Genomic DNA, 17,337 nt, shown 5'->3' with positions numbered 1-17,337 from the left:
TCAGGCTATGTGCCCAAGATGCAGAATTGAAGCAGAAAATTTCCGCAGCGTTTCTGCATGTTCTTGGCAGTAAAAAAGCTTGCAGATTTTACATGCGTTTTTAAGTGTTTTTGCAGCGTTTTTACATGTGGATTTGACTTGCGCTTTTCACATGCATTGGGACATCAAATCCGCATGCGGAAACGCACAAATAATGGACATGCTGTGGATTTTTCCGCTGTAGAAAATTCCGCAGAATGCGCAGAGAACATGCGGATTTTCATTGGGGATCATGGGGCACGTATTACCAAGCGTTTACGCTGCGGAAATTCCTTATAAAAAACGCTTGAATAGCGCATAGTGGGCACGCAGCCTGATTTAAGGGCATGAAAATTCAAAGTTTGAAAATTGCTAAGTTTTCTAAATTTCAGATTTTTTCACAAACTAACGCCAGTCATATCAAATAAATTTTACCACCATCATGAAGTACAATATGCCACGAAAAAAAGGTCTCAGAATCAGTGAGATCCGTTGAAGCGTTCCAGAGCAATTATCTCATAAAGTCACAGTGGTCAGAATTGTAAAAATTGGCCTGATCATTAACGTGCAAACAACCCTCAGGGGTAAAGGGGTTAGTAGCACGCTAAGCAAGAGGGGTGAAGCTTGGTAAGCAGGGGAGAAGAGATTAGATGGAAACTAGGTAATCCTATAGTTCATAGGAAATCAGCCACATAGGAGAGACTGACTTCCAGTTTAGACAGGAAAGCAAGAGCTGGACTATTAGACAAACTGTATTTGTAATTTCTGCCAGTAGAGATGAGTGGATCTTTTGATATTAAAATTCACCAGCTTTGCAGAGTCTCCCCCATCCCCCCAAAAAATAAAATAAATTGCATAAATAAAAAGCCTCCATGTGCCAAGAAATATCAGTGTAGAACGCAGAGTTTGCCTTGGGAGCAATTGAATATGTTTTAAGCTTTGTAATAGAAACAGCCTTTTTAATGTCCACATGACTTCCACCTAGGAAGACTAGGAAAAATGATAATCTAAAGACATTAACAGTGTATTTAACTAGAACGCTGATGGGTGTGGACCCACTGCGCCACGGACCGGGCTTACCTTGGAGGGGCTTAACTAAGTGCCTATCGGGTATTCGCTAGAGCCTGTAATGGGGAGGATAGGCTTTGCCCCCGATTATCACCAGGTGCCACTTCAAGACAGTCCCTGGGTCTGCAATAGCTAACCAGAAGGTCAGAGACACGGGTATGAGGTAGGCTGTGTGCCCACGATGCATTTTTTAAGCGTTTCCGCAGCGGCAAAAACACTGCAGAAACGCTTAAAAAAAACATGGTAGAAGGCATGCTATGTTCCCCAATGATAATCCGCATGTGCTGTGCTGCGGATTATCATTGCGGAAAAAAACGTAGCACTACCAATTATTTTGCGGAAGCGCTGCGTTTTCGGCGCCATTGACTTGCATTAGAACGCGCCAATTCCGCAAGACTGCATCTGTACTTGTGTAATTGGCGCGTTCTAATGTGCGGATGGTACCCGGGTGGAGAGGAGAGGAGAGTCTCATCCACACCGAGGTACCATTAAAAGCTGTAAAAAAAGAATAAAATAAAAAATAAATATATCCTTACCTTCTGGCGGCCCGCGGCGTGCTCCTCCTTGTTTCCCGGCACTTCGCGATGGAATGAAGGACCTGAGCTGACGTCAGAGTCATGTGATCGGTCACACGACGCTGACGTCGGCAGGTCCTTCAATCCACCGCTGCCGGCAGCTGGGAGGGTGAAGCAAGACAGCGCGGGCCATCGGAGGGTAAGTATAGATTTATTTTTTACCATTCTTTCGGTCACACTATATATTCTGTTTGCATGGATTTATATAGTGTGACCAAGTTGACAAGCACTTTCCAAGTGATGCTAAAATCGCTTGGAAAGCGCTTGACACCCGCATGCGGAAATGCATGTGAAGAACGCTTCACATCCGCATGTCCCTGGCAGGAAAACGCATGCACAATCCGCATGCGTTTTTTTCTGCCAGGTAGATGCAGAAACGCTCAGGAAAAAATCCTGAGCATTTCTGCATCGTGAGCACATAGCCGTAGAGAGGGGCGAGAGAGGCGTAGTCAGACAATCAGAAAACAAGCTAGGCAGTTAACGGAAAGGGGAATACAGAGGAATGCATAAACGTGAGCTAACAGGGTAGGAACCAAAGTTCAGTTGTGGAGTGATAGGAGGGGCTGCCTAATGAAAAGGCCTGTCACTCACTGAGCTCAGCTCCGGGGCCCACTCGCTGGAGCGGCTCATTCTCCCCCGGCGTCAGTGGTTAGAGGATTACAGCGGGGGATATGTCCACACAGGTGAGAAGAAGGATTTTATTATTTTATTCTTATCTTTACACAGGGACACTGCGGGAGCAGACTACTACTCCCAACATTGTTTCTTGCTCGTGCTGACCACAGCACTTGGGAAGATGCGCTAATTAACGCTGATTACCAGGTGCGGGAACGTGTCACACTGATGATACACGGATGTCATCCATGTGTTTGGCATGCGACATTTTGTGGACCACGCATCCAAAAAAATAAACGTACATGTCTGCGTGTGTCAGTGTCTCCAGTACGTGTGGAAACCGTCACCACATTTACCGAACACACTGACGTGTGAAAGAGGCCTTATGCTGCCGCTCCAGTGCGAATGTGACAATCAGCGGTCTTGTGTCATCACTGATGAGGCCAGGATGCAGCAGTCACATGTGTAGGACAACTGACAGCCAAGCAGAGAAATTACACAATGTTCACTTCTGTATTAGAGGATTCATTACAGTCGAGTCTCATGAAGACTTGGAAAGGTTGTACAAAATAGTGCACCACGCAGGGCTACATGCCCACCCCAATGTACTAGTATCGATATATGGCATGATTGGAGGACGATTGTAATGAATTGCTGATCTTATTTTAGATATTTAAATAGAAAACAGAAAACTACTATTAAAAAAAAAAAAAACACACGTCATATAAAGAGATGTATATTTGCTGTATCCCATACTATAAAATCAAGCTCTGTAATCCATAATCATCAACATTAACAGAAATAAACACTTGAAATAGATCACTCTGTTTGTAATGACTCTATATAATATAGGAGTTTCACTTTTTGTATTGAAGAACTGAAATAAATTAACTTTTTGATGATATTTAATTTTGTGAGGTGTGTAAAAAAAAAAAATAAATAATATACAGGGTGGTCCAAAAGTAGGTGGACAGAAAGTGTAATAAGGCTATGAAGGGGGAGATTTATCAAACATGGTGTAAAGTGAAACTGGCTCAGTAGCCCTTAGCAGCCAATCAGATTCGACCTTTCATTTTACAAAGAGTCTGTGAGGAATGAAAAGTGGAATCTGATTGGTTGTTAAGGGTAAATGAGCCAGTTTCACAGATAGATCTCCCCCAAATTCTTTTCAGATAATTTAAATACAGATCAAAGAAAATGGATTTTAACAGAGTATTGGAAATCTCAACATGCTGAAACCGTTAGAGCAAATTGGGTTGAAACATTTGGTACTCAAGCAGGGGTGGATTAAGAGTAGCAAGGGCCCCGGGCAGTTTAGAAGGAGCCCCCCCAACCACACACACCTGATGTATCACGTGACATGTCACATGATCCCCTGTGATAGATCATGTGATAGTTCACGTGAAATTAATTTGGCTCAATATTAATTATAATAATTTTTTTTACATTAATTGTATGACTTAATATTGAGCACAATTAAGTATGCCGACATCCCCTATATACAGTATGAGACCCTACACACAATATGAGCTGGCACAATCCTCCCATACACACCTCACAAAATTAGAATATCATCAAAAAGTTAATTTATTTCAGTTCTTCAATATAAAAAGTGAAACACACACACATATATATATATATATATATATATATATATATATATATATATATATATATATACACATATATATATATATATATATATATATATATATATATATATATATATATATATATATATATATATATACAGATAATAAAAAATATGTCGCCATCACTTATTACTGTTATTTTTCATATATTTCTGTACAGTTCTTATGAAAATCCAACATTAGAACCGAAACGTTAAAGGGAACCCGTCATGTCAGTAGGAGCTTGGAAACTGCCCCCAGGTGGTTGTTAGTGATGCCATCTACACTAACACTTTTTGCATTAAAATCTTTAGAAAAAGCACTTTATATACTTATATCTTACTTGCTCGTTTAATCATAGGGGAGTTCCTTTCCTTATTCAGTCCGGCTTGTCCCTGCCCACTCAATTTGAATTGCCCCTTATGTGCGCCAACGTCACATGAATAGGCTTGCTGTGGTCACGCTGATACTGTGACCCACGTTTGCGCAATGCGTCTTGATTGGCCCCAGTGCGTGCGCAGTGAGGCACGCGGCAGACGATCGGCACTGCGCGGTGAGGCACGCGGCAGACGATCGGCACTGCGCGGTGAGGCACGCGGCAGACGATCGGCACTGCGCGGTGAGGCACGCGGCAGACGATCGGCACTGCGCGGTGAGGCACGCGGCAGACGATCGGCACTGCGCGGTGAGGCACGCGGCAGACGATCGGCACTGCGCGGTGAGGCACGCGGCAGACGATCGGCACTGCGCGGTGAGGCACGCGGCAGACGATCGGCACTGCGCGGTGAGGCATGTAGGGTCCGCACCCCCCGGGGCCCTACATGCCCGCTCCGCAGGGGCTCTACGCGCCCGCCCCGTGCCCCTACATACTAGCCCCGCACCCCCCCGTTCTGCTAAAGCAATCCAATAATGCTGATGTGAACAGAGCCTTTTAAAGCGATTTATTTTCTCAGCTCCTTGCCTGTAGGATTTTTGAAGCCCCCCTAACACTAAACACCAGCTGTACCTACAGCCAAACTGACTAGACGCTCCCCTTTACTGGGCTGTGTCCGCTCACACGTCACATGTACACAGACTGTTTCCACCCCATCCTCGTGCAACTGTCTAACTCTCACATAGGGCCAGCCCACAGAAGTACACCCGTGGGATGTGGGGACACGCGTGTCAGAGTAGGAGCTGCACTCACCCGTCACGTCTCCTCAGAACTTGAGCCCCGCACACTCCGCTCCCGCCGGCCACATCCGTGGAGGCAGCGCTCGTCCTGACCTGCGCAGTACTATGAGGAGGATAGCGTACAAGGGGAAAGGGGGATTCACCGCACCGACTCGTGGTGTTTGCACCTGGGACTTGTAGTTTATAGTCGCCAGCCACACGTCATAGGAAGAGCGGCCGTCTAACCTTCAGGAACTACATTTCCCATGATACTACAGGCCCTCCCGCGTAAAACCAATGGCAAACGTAGGCAGGGTCTCTTTGCCAGCCAATGAGTACACAGTTGGGGCTGGCCTGAGGGTGACAGTTTGAGCAGTCGTTGGGTGGAGCTAAGGGGCTTGGGATGACGGCACGGCTCGGTGTGTGAGGTGGGAGGGGGAGCAGCGCTCGGCAGGACGCGGACGAGGTCGATGAATGCGCATCTCCTGTTCTGTAACCTTCCACAACTAATGGCTGTACATTAGGGACTTGCGGTGGAGCAGGTGCGGCATTGTCTGCTGCAGGGCGGAGGGCAGAGCACGGGGCGAATCCGGTGACATGTAATGGTCACTGGCGCCCGCTGCGCGGTGGATGAACAAAAGGGAGGCAGCAGCGATCAGCAGGGTCCGGTCAGGGGCCCCTCAGTGCGGCGCATCCCGGGGGTCGCCGAGCCGTGTGCCGGGCACTGCCTCCAGGACGGGCATTCCATGTGAAGAGCACAGGTGACGGCAGCTTGTGCTGGGCGGTGGGCAGCTGGTGCCCGGGCAGCTGGTGTGGCTCGCCTGCCTCTGATCATACAGCTCCATCATCCATCCGAGGCCTGCTGCTGCAGAACCTCTTCCCGGGCTGAGCTCTGCGGTGACATTGAATCTGATCGCCATTGAGCGGTGACACGGTGTGTGATGAGGCTGGGAGAGCCCCGAGCTGCCGGCCATTATTGATGGCTCCTCCGATGTAACAAGTCTCTGCCTTTGTTCGCGGATCAGAGCCGGCATCTCCAGAGCCCATGGCTGGAAGCCCACCAGTAAGTTTCCCCAGCCCTTTGTTTACTCGGTGATGCTGATCTGTGTATGCGGGGACCGAGGTGTCCGAGTAACGTCAGCGATCGTGGATGATGGTGGTGGTGTGTGGGGGTCGCTAGTTATATACTGTGTGTATATATAATATATGTGTGCGCCCTGCCATCAGTACCCGTGCCAGCATCTGTCTCCCCGCACACAATGGCCGCTCCGGGTGATGCTGTTGTCTTTGATGTGGAGCCTGGATCCAGAGACATCACAGCTGATCGCACATAGATGGAGGGTATCACACTGTATCTAAGCCGGTGATACCTGCACATAGTATGGATGGCCTTCATCTACACACACAGACCAGCACTGTTTCCTTCTTGCAGGAACTTTCTCAGCTCTCTTGCTGGTATATGAGCCCTATCCAGGCTTGGTAGAAAGCTCATGCCAGGGCCAAGCTGGCACAAAATTAAACATTAAAAAAAATTAAAAATGCCACTTTTGACTAAAAACCCCCATGTCCTTCACTTCCACACTTGTATTATCCTTTCCGGGTATGCAAAGAGATTTTTGTATTCCTGCATGTATAATTCAATATTTTCCATTAAAATGAGGCAGTACTGTATATTTTCAGTCTGTAAAATTGCCCTTAATGGGTGGTTTAATGGGTTAGGTCCGTCCCTGCCGCTTGAGCTGCAGTTTGCTATAGAACATGGAAGTTTCCCCTGATTTGCCTGGAATGCTGTGGCTTATTCTTTCCTGTGTTTGTGTCTGAATGAAGCCGGTCGCTTCCATGGCTGAACCACAGGCCATTGTGTATACTGCTGATTGGACATGGGCATGGTGGTGCAGGCCTGGCATCAGTGTATGCATTCATCTTCTGTGGGTGCATGTTATATGCCCACTAATGGATGTGCTGCAGGCAGGTTATTGGGATTTATTTGTTTTTAGCCAGCTACCATTGTATCTGCATGTAACGTAATGAGATCATCCATAGCGTCTGACAGCATTTTCACTAGAAATATTTAGGATCCTCTGCATAGTGAGACCTGGACAATCCAACTGGTCACCGTGCTCCTGCCATGTTGTACTGCAGCCCAGCCAGATATCACTGAGCTAGTTGCTTTGATGGACGTGGCACATTGTTCTGACCAACTGATGGCAAGAATGAGAGATCCAACCTCTAAGCCGTTCTCTATTCTGCTGAAGAGCAGAGCTTTCCATGGATTTAAGGCCAAGTTGCTCAGAACTCAGATTCATGTGATGCAATAGTGAATTGCCCGGGATGCTTGGGCATATGTGTCTGTATGTGTGTGGAATAATCTGGTGTATAATCACATGAAAATGGCCCTCTGCTGCAGGGCATTACAAAGATGTCATTGCCATTCATTGTGTGCATGTCCTATGAGAAGGAGTACCCATGCTGAATTTGCCCTGGGATGGAGGGGTTTTTACACCAAGAGTGAAGGTTACAGACCAGTGAGTAAATATTCCTACTCGGATTGGCAGTCATTTAGTGTTTGTGTGTCAGATGCCATCCCAATGTCTGACTGGCTACACTGATCTAATGTCTGCCGGTAATTTCATTCTCAGTATCCCATCTTTGATATTGCATTCTGAGCTCTGTACCCATTAATGACTATGCTCTGACAACACAAGAACCTATTTGTTTTAGCAATGTATACCCACTTTTTCACATGGAAAGTGCCATGGAATAAATGGCGCTATAATAATAAATAATATTTAATGTTGCACTAAGTCCACACCTGGCATGGTATTCTTTGAATAGGAGCTGACCTGCAGTACCCGGGAACAGGCACAAAATAGGATAGAATCTCATAGTGATGGAAAAACCCTTTAATGCTTTTTCTAGTTATTGTTTCAGTTAAGTTTGCTTAAAGGGAATCTGTCAGTAGGGTTAACCCTCCTAAGCCATCTATATGGGCGTATAGGTCGTAATGAGCTGAATAAAATGATACCTTGATATCTGTGATCTGATGTCTTATTCCAGAGAAGTCAGTGTTTTTCTTGTATGTAAATGATTTGTTGCTTCCTCCGGAGCTTATTTTTAAGAAGATTCCCTTCCAAAGATCCTATGTGCCTAACATGTAACTCAGCTTATAGTTGTGCAATGTTTGTTTTTCTTTGTAAATAAGGACCCAAACTGCGGTACCTATCCTTCTTATACTTTTATCCCTAAAGAGCGGTTCTCATTAAAATGTAAATCATAAAAGAACCAGCCAACTACTACAGGCCAGAGCTATTCAGCCTCCCTCAACAGAATCTGTCATAAGGGCGCATTTACTAATTGGCCGTCTCGTGCACACTCGATGCAGCTGATCAAGGACTTAATCAGGTGTGCTGAGATAAAACTCAATAACTTGATATCAAAAGACCTGCAGCAAGAATAATTGCTGGCAGCAGGCACTGAGGTTTTAGATTGCACAGGAAGCCACATACTAAATGCTGCCGGTCTCCATGCCCGAACTCCAAGATGTACACCTTTACTGATCCGAAAGCTGTACTTTGCTTATCTAAATATGCCAGAAAAAAATTGTGGATTCTGTCCTGTGGATTGATGAAACAGAACTAGTATGTTTCTGGATCCGCTGTATGTCTGGAGGAAGAAGACTGAACACCCTTGCCTATAGTAGTTGCTCCTTCATTCTCTGGGGCTGCTTTGCTTCCTCACTTTGAAACCTGCAATGTATAAGGCCAATATTGAGTCAATCAAAAATATTTGGTGGTGTTTGAAGAAAGCAGTAGCAGCCCACAATCCAAAGAATATTGGTGGCCTGGAGGCCATTGTACATGAAGCGAAGATTCCTCAGGAATGCTGCAAGAAGATGGTGTCTGGTTATGCATCATGTTTGCAGCTGGTCACAGCAGCCAAAGGGTGCTCTACTACGTAGTAAAGATGCTTGTCATGAAAGGGTTGAATAATTTTGAGGCTGCAGTAGTCATTGATAATGGTCTTTTGTGTTGCGTTTGGAGAAGCCACTTGTGCTGAGCTGTTGAAGTCGTTCTTGCTTGATTTACTGCAAGCAATAGAAAGTTGTACATTTTACTAATACATTTAATTAGCAATAGGGGCAGGTGAATAATTTTGATTGCCTCTTAATACCTTTTAGAAAAGTCTCCTGATGAATAGCTCCAACATACACTGCAATCCAATTGTAAAGCATTCCTAAATCGTCTAGCCAAAAATGATAATCTCCAGCGATCAGGAAATGTCCAAAAACTACTTGTGAAAATCCAATAACGCCATAAGTATGGAAATCAGCAACCACCAAGTATCAAATATTAAGATCGACGCGTTTTGACTGCACCAGTCTTGGTCATGATCTATTTTCACAAAGTTCTTGGACATTTTTATTTTTTGATCACTGGAGATTTCTTCCTATTTTCTGCATTGTTTTCCACCCAGACCAGGGCGGCTCCGTGCGATGGCTCTTCAGAAGCAAGGTGCATATACTAGTTGGTGAGCTGACTTTTCCTTTCCCCCTCTCCCTATGTTACATAAATCGTCTAGCAGGTGCAGTTACTACGCCTCTGTTCACACTGGCTGTGTTCTGAGTCCTACCTATGAAATGCTTGCACAGCTTAGCAGAACAAGTGCTGTGCGGACTAACTGGAAGAGTTATCTGGAACTTGTCTGGTAGAGTAAGTTTTTCCTACAACTACTGTGTAATACAGTGTGTGAAGATCGCCTGCAATGCAAATCACCAGAGCAAACTCTGTGCAGAACTTGAGCCAGAAAGGAACGTCCAGAGATTCTAGCTCAGTCTGTAGAATTGTGGATGAGAATGCACTTTAGTGCATGGATTGGTACAAGGTGAAGTCGTTTCTAAGTGTTCATCTTTTATGTCATACACTAGACATTTGATGCTACTGATCATTTTTTGCTAATGGGGCTTATTTATGAAATGACTAAATGCAATAAAAGCCAGCAGAAGGCAGGTATCTGGAATTTTGCAGTGTTGTTGGGTGCAATAGTTGGAAAGTTGTTCATGCCAAATGACCAGAGCTGTTGTCACTCTCTCCATACAATGCGCAGTAACTGTGCACTCTTGCTCATTCGTCACTTCTCTTCAGAGCGCCTGAGGGAGCGCACTGTCACTGTGCATTTTGCACAGTGACAAGATCCTACTACTAATTGACAACTGACGCATGCTCAGTAGAGCAGGGACTACCACAGCCCCTGAGATGGACGTCGCTGATGACCCTTTGTCTCAGGACGCTGCTTCTGCCCCCTGATGATGTCTTGTTTGAGTATCTCAGCATGCATTGGGGTTCTCAAATAAAGCATAGTCAAAGAGGGAGTAGGTTAAAGAAAAAAAAAAAAAAAGTAGTTAGCGTATTGAGTGAACAATAGGGTATTTTTACTTAAAGGGGTATTCCCATCTCCAAGATCCTATATGTGGTAGGTGTAATAATACTATTAGCAAATACCTCCAATTAGAAATGTTGTACAGTTATTTTGATTAGCTATATCTCTTTCCTCATGTGCAGGCATTGCAGAACCTTGGGTATCCATGGTTACGTCCACTGATAGTGACAGTTAGCTAGCTGCTAGTGGTCGTAACCATGGACCTAAGGTCCTGCAATGCTCTGCACATAAGGTAAGTGGTATAGCGAATCAAAAATACTGTATTACATTTCTAATTAGGGGTATTTGCTAATATTATTATTACACCTATCACATATTTGGATAGGATCTTGGAGATGGGAGTACCCTTTTAGAAAAGAGATTAGATTATTACATTAGACATTTAGGATTAAAATACAGTTGTCCTCAAAAGTTTACATACCCCGGCAGAATTTTTGCTTTCTTGGCCTTATTTCAGAGAATATGAATGATAACAAAAAAACTTTTTCTCCACTCATGGTTATTGGTTGGATGAAGCCATTTATTATCAAACTACTGTGTTTTCTCTTTTTAAATCTTAATGACAACCAAAAACATCCAAATGACTCTGATCAAAAGTTCACATTCCCCAGTTCTTAATACCGTGCATTGCCCCCTCTAACATCAATGACAGCTTGAAGTCTTTTGTGGTAGTTGTGGATGAGGTTCTTTATTTTCTCAGATGGTAAAGCTGCCCATTCTTCTTGGCAAAAAGCCTCCAGTTCCTGTAAATTCCTGGGCTGTCTAGCATGAACTACGCGCTTGAGATCTCCCCAGAGTGGCTCAATGATATTGAGGTCAGGAGACTGAGATGGCCACTCCAGAACCTTCACTTTGTTCTGCTGTTGCCAATGACAGGTCAACTTGGCCTTGTGTTTTGGATCATTGTCATGTTGGAACGTCCAAGTACGTCCCATGCGCAGCTTCCGGGCTGATGAGTGCAAATTTGCCTCCAGTATTTGTTGATAACGTGCTGCATTCATCTTTCCTTCAACTTTTACTAAGTTTCCTCTGCCTTTTTAGTTCACACATCCCCCAAAACACCAGCGATCCACCTCCATGCTCTACAGTAGGAATGGTGTTCCTTTCATCATAGGCTTTGTTGACCTCTCTCCAAATGTAAAGTTTATGGTTGTAGCCAAAAAGTTCAATTTTGGTCTCATCACTCCAAATTACCTTGTGCCAGAAGTTTTGAGGCTTGTCTGTGTGCTGTTTGGCTTATTGTTGGTGAGATACTTTGTGGCATTTGCGCAGTAATGGCTTTCTTCTGGTGACTTGACCATGCAACCCATTTTTTTCAAGTGCCTCCTTATTTTGCATCTTGAAACAGCCACATCGCTAGTTTTCAGAGAGTCCTGAATTTCAGCTGATCTTATTTGTGGGTTTTTCTTTGCTTCCCGAACAATTTTCCGGGTAGTTTTGGCCGAAATTTTGTGACCGTGGTTTGGTTTTTACAGAGCCCCTGATTTTCCATTTGTTAATCACAGTTTGAACGCTGCTGAATTGCATTATCAATTCCTTTGGATATCTTTTTGTATCCCTTTCCTGTGTTATACAGTTCAGCAACATTTCCCGTAGACTGTTGACAATTCTTTTGCTTTCCCCATGACTCAGAATCCAGAAACATCAGTTGCTGGATGAAAGATGCAAGAGTCTGTCTGGATCCCGAAACTCACTCAACTTTTATGCACACACACTGATTACAAGCAAACAGGTCACACGTGAGGATGTTACCTTTAGTAGCCATTCAAACCCATTTGTGTCAAATTCTGTGCATGTTATCAGGCCAAAATCACAAGGGTATGTGAACTTTTGATCTGGGTCATTTGGATGTTTTTGGTTGTCATTAACCCCTTTACAGCCCATGCCGTATTAGTACGCACATTTGCGTACCCCCCGTTCAGTGAGGGCTGCTGCGCTGAGCCCTCACTGAACTGAGCACATGTCAGCTGATTCTTACAGCTGACATGTGCCCGCAACAGCCGCGGGTGGAATCGCGATCCACCCGCTGCTGTTAACATGTTAAATGCCGCTGTCAATCTCCGACAGCGGCATTTAACGCGCGCTTCCGGGTTGCGTGTCATAAGCCCCGCCCATCGGCGACCCCGTCACGTGATCGCGGGTCACCGATGGGTGGGCATGACAACCCAGGGTCTGCAGCAGACGCCTGTGGTTGTCATGATCTGGTCGCTATGAGCGCCACCTAGTGGTCGGCGCTCATAGCTCAGGACCATTTCTGCTATATGCAGGGGATCTGCTGATCCCCTGTATGTAGCAGAGACGATCAGACAACTGCTGCTTCTAGTCTCCTATGGAGACTATTGAAGCATGCAGTTAGGCTAAGTGCCCACGTTGCGGAACTGAAGCATATTTTTTACGCTTCTCCCTGGCGGGAAAATCGCATGCGGATTTTACATGCGGTTTTCCCGCCAGGTAGAAGCGTTTGTGAGGCGTCTTTGCAGCGTCTTTGCATGCATTTCCGCATGCGGGTTATCAAGCACTTCTCCAAGTGATTTAAGCATCACTTGGAAAAGTGCTTGACAACTTGTTCACACTATATAAATCCATGCAACCGGCATGGATTTATATAGTGTGACCAAGTAATAGTTAAAAAAAAAAGAATCAGAATGGTAAAAAATAAAAAAATAAAGTTTATACTCACCTTCCGATGCATTCTCTGCCCCGTCCGGAGTCTTGAGCGGCTCACGCTGTTGTGTGCAGGACCTTCGGTGACGTCATTGAGTCATGTGATGGGTCACATGACTCAATGACGTGGCAGGTCCTTCACACAACAGCGCGACGGCGGGAAGACATCAGAAGATAAGTATAAACTTTTTTATTTTTTCTTTTTTTTTTACAGGTTCTTTGGTACCCAGGTCTGGATGAGAGTCTCCTCTCATCCAGACTTGGGTACCATCCGCACATTGATTCCGCAGCGCTTCCACAAAATTAATGAACATGCTGCGGATTTTTCACCGCAGCATATACGCTGCGGAAAAATCCGCAGCATGGGCATTGACATTGCGGAATGCCATTGGGGACCATGGGGTGCGGATATACATGCGTTTTACAAGCGTTTACGCTGCGGAAATTCCGCAGCATATACGCCTGTAATACGCAACGTGGGCACGCAGCCTGAGTGAAAAAAAAAAAAGTTTTTAAAAATATAAAAGTTTAAATCACCCCCCTTTCGCCCCATTCAAAATAAAATATATATATATAAAAAAAAAACCTACATAGACATATTTGGTATCGCCGCGTTCAGAATCGCCCGATCTCTCAGTATAAAAAAAGAATTAATCCGATCGGTAAATGGTGTAACGAGAAAAAATTTCTAAACGCCAGAATTACGTTTTTTGGTCGCCGCAAAATTGCAATAAAATGCAATAAGGGGCGATCAAAACATCGGATCTACCCCAAAATGTTATCAATAAAAACGTCAGCCCAGCGCGAAAAAAATAAGCCCTCACCCAGCCCCAGATCACGAAAAATGGAGACGCTACGGGTCTCGGAAAATGGCGCTATTTTTTTTTTTTTACCAAATTTTGGATTTTTTTTTTTCACTACTTAAATATAAAAGAACCTGTACATGTTTGGTGTCTATGAACTCGTAATGACCTGGAGAATAAGAATGGCAGGTCAGTTTTAGCATTCAGTGAACGTGGTAAAAAAAATAAATAAAAAACAACTGTGGAGTTGCACTTTTTTTTGTAATTTTACCGCACTTGGAATTTTTTTCCCGTACATGATATGGTAAAACTAGTAATGGCGTTGAAAAGTACAACTTGTCCCGCAAAAAATAAGCCCTCACACGGCCATATTGACCAAAAAATAAAAACGCTATGGCTCTGGGAAGAAGGGGAGCAAAAAACGAAAAAGCAAAAACGACAAAACCCAAGGTTGCGAAAGGGTTAAGATTTAAAAAGAGAAAACACAGTAGTTTGACAATAAATGGCTTCACCCAACCAATAACCATGAGTGGGGAAAAAGTTTTTTGTGATCATTCATATTCTCTGAAACAAGGTAAAGAAAGCAAAAATTCTGCCGGGGTATGTAAACTTTTGTTCACAAATGTAAATGTCAGTTTTGGACCACCTCTTTGTCTGCTGATTCGCTGCTAATGCTAATACAGGTTATAATAGGTCTTCTTGTAACGTGTATTCTAGCAGCTAATCAAAACTACGTCATTTACTGCTTTTTATAATGTTCATAAATCTTATGCTTCTGTTATTCAGCTCTTGTACCTTGATCAAAGCTCCCCCACACAGTATGATGGCCCCACAATTCTCCACACAGTGTACTGTTCCACACAGCCCCCCACACATGGAATGATGGTCTTCACAGCCCCCCCAAACATGGTATGATGGTCTTCACAACCCCCATAGCCTCCACAGAAAGTAAGATCACAGTTTGATCCACAGCCTGCCACACACGGTGGTATTCATAGCGCCCACATGTTATGATGATCCGCATAGCCCCCTATATACGGTATGATGCTCCGCATAGCCCCCTATATACGGTATGATGCTCCGCATAGCCCCCTATATACAGTATGATGCTCCGCATAGCCCCTATATACAGTATGATGCTCCGCATAGCCCCCTATTTACGGTATGATGATCCGCATAGCCCCCTATATACAGTATGATAATCAACAAACCCACCCCTAAATATTGTATGATCCACCATACTGCACCCCATATACAGTTTGAGACAAAGCTGCCCTTTCCTATATGCAGTATAAGCCCAAACACATTCACAAATTAAAAAAAAAAAAAAACACACCACGTTGCTCCTGTAGGGGCTCCAAGGAGCAGACACAATGTAGTTACATCATCCCGACTGCTGTCTCACTCGCACATGCTAGCGGCTCCATCCTCCACCATTATATTCACCGCTAGCTGCATCTGTAGAATGCAGGTAGCGGTGATATAGGGATGCCGGGTGGCGGGGCAGAAGTTTGGTGCAGCTCGTGGGCCACTGTTTGTAGCCCTTTGGCTGTCTCGGTCCGAGGGCCGCAGTGCTGGATGTGGCCCGTTGGCTGCACTTTGGGCAGGTCTGCATTACATGATAAAGTGAATATCATTCAAAACTACTAAAAAAACAGCTCCCTTATGACTGTCAGTGGAAAAATGAAAGAAAAAAATTATAGCTTTTGGAAGAAGGGGAAGAAAACTAAAAGCAGTCACTCTGTGACTTTAGACTTGTGAATCCTCACATTGCGTGCATTGCACGCTGGGAGGATGCACCAGTGCCGGCGATGACCGCAAGTATGTGATTTTCATACATGAGGTCACGTGCCAACTAGACGTGCTTAGCCTCCTCGCTCAGTGCAAGTGTATTGAGCAAGGCTGGACATGTCTAGTTATAATGTGGCAGGAAGTATGCAAATCGCATACTTGCTGTCACATGACCTCCTGCTCTTGGTGCCAGCAACAGAGATTCCTCACAGTGCGGGACAACCCCTTTAACTCTTTAAATCTCAGGAAATTTTCATTTTTTGCACTTTCATTTTTTTCCTTCTCTTCTTTCAAGAGCTATTAGTGTTTTTTTTCGGTCAATACACGTGTGTGAGGGCATGGTTTTTTTGCAGGTCGTGTTTTAATTTTGAATGGCACCATTCATATTACCATATAATGTACTGAATTATGTGAAAAAATTCCAAGTGTGATGAAATGGTTAAAAAAAAAATGCAGTCTTGCCATTGTTCTTTGGGCTTTGTTTTTACAGTGTTCATTATGCAGTAAAAATGGCCTGGAAATAGGATTGTCCCGGTCAGTTTGATTACAGCGATAGCAAGCATGCATCAGAGTTTTTTTCTTCTATTTAAAGGATAAAAGTTGTTTTTTTTTCATACATTTTTTATTTTTCTGTCGATTTGGCTGAGTGAGGGTTTGTTTTTTGAGCTTTTACCGATACCAATTTTGTGCAGATACGATGCTTTGATTGCTTATTACATTTTTAGGAAGGTGAGGTGGCAAAAATAACCCCTCAATTCTGGTGTTGACTTTTTTTTTTTTTCTCTTTACAGCGTGTATCGATTGGGTAATTAATTCCATATTTTAATAGATCTGACTTTAATGACTGTGGCGATCCCAAATGTGTTTTTACTTATTCGTTTTTCCTTTCTTTATTTTTGGCTGGAGAAAAGGGGTGTGTATATATTTTGTATTTTTGTACTTATGTATTTTATTTCTTTTTTTATTCTATATTTTTAAAACACTTTTTTATTTATTTTTTCATACATTTTTGATCCCTTTAGAGCAGGGGTGCAGAACCTTTTTTAGTCTGAGGGCCGTACTGTCAACTTTTTTTTTTGCTTACAAGGGTTAATGGGGGGGGGAATGGAGAGTACAATTTGTTATGCAATTTTTACAAAATGTGGTAGTACCCCATATGTGAATGTGCACTACTGTTTAGGCACACAGTGGGGATTAGATGGGAAGGCTTTTTGGAATACAGATTGTGTTCACAATTAGCTGAGCCCCTGAGGTGGCAGAATAAAAGAAACCCTCACATTGGAAACTTCACTGTTCAAGGTATTTGGAATTTATTTAGGGGTATAGTGAGAATTTTGAGCACACAGGTGCAATGAGCTGTACAAATAAAATTAACATTTTAGTGATCTAAATTATATATTTTTTTTATCAGCTGCACACTTTTCATTTACACGAGGATAATAGCGAAACCGAACCCTACAACTTGTTGTGGAATTTCTCCCGAACGTGGTGATGCGGTGTCTTCGGAAGTTACCGTTTGGCCACACGACAGGGCTGAGAAGGAAGGAGTGCTGTTGGCACTTGGAGAGCAGATTTTGCAGGCGC

The 17,337-nt window shown here is 44.0% G+C and overlaps 2 protein-coding genes across 6 annotated transcripts in view; one reads left to right on the top strand and one right to left on the bottom strand.

The window, feature by feature from the left end:
- Window positions 1-5,320, bottom strand: part of GGPS1 (geranylgeranyl diphosphate synthase 1) — a 32,629-nt gene extending 27,309 nt beyond the window's left edge. For all 4 annotated transcript variants that reach the window (XM_073671472.1, XM_073671470.1, XM_073671474.1 and 1 more), the window contains exon 1: window positions 5,094-5,320. The gene's annotated coding sequence lies outside the window, so the exon portion shown is untranslated. The remainder of the gene's footprint in view (window positions 1-5,093) is intronic.
- A 123-nt stretch (window positions 5,321-5,443) lies between these two features.
- Window positions 5,444-17,337, top strand: part of ARID4B (AT-rich interaction domain 4B) — a 593,887-nt gene continuing 581,993 nt past the window's right edge. Inside the window, exon 1 of one of the 2 annotated variants that reach the window (XM_073671468.1) lies at window positions 5,444-6,122. In XM_073671468.1, the coding sequence (XP_073527569.1) occupies window positions 6,105-6,122 (18 nt within the window). In that variant the 5' untranslated portion in view covers window positions 5,444-6,104. The remainder of the gene's footprint in view (window positions 6,123-17,337) is intronic. The other variant, XM_073671469.1, reaches the window with a different exon arrangement.

The sequence above is a fragment of the Phyllobates terribilis genome, unplaced genomic scaffold (assembly GCF_046119375.1).
Source record: "Phyllobates terribilis strain yellow unplaced genomic scaffold, ASM4611937v1 Scaffold_3__8_contigs__length_932513732, whole genome shotgun sequence".
NCBI classification, from domain to species: domain Eukaryota; kingdom Metazoa; phylum Chordata; class Amphibia; order Anura; family Dendrobatidae; genus Phyllobates; species Phyllobates terribilis.
Note: the sequence above shows the minus strand (reverse complement) of the source record. Positions and strands in the feature narration are given on the sequence as shown.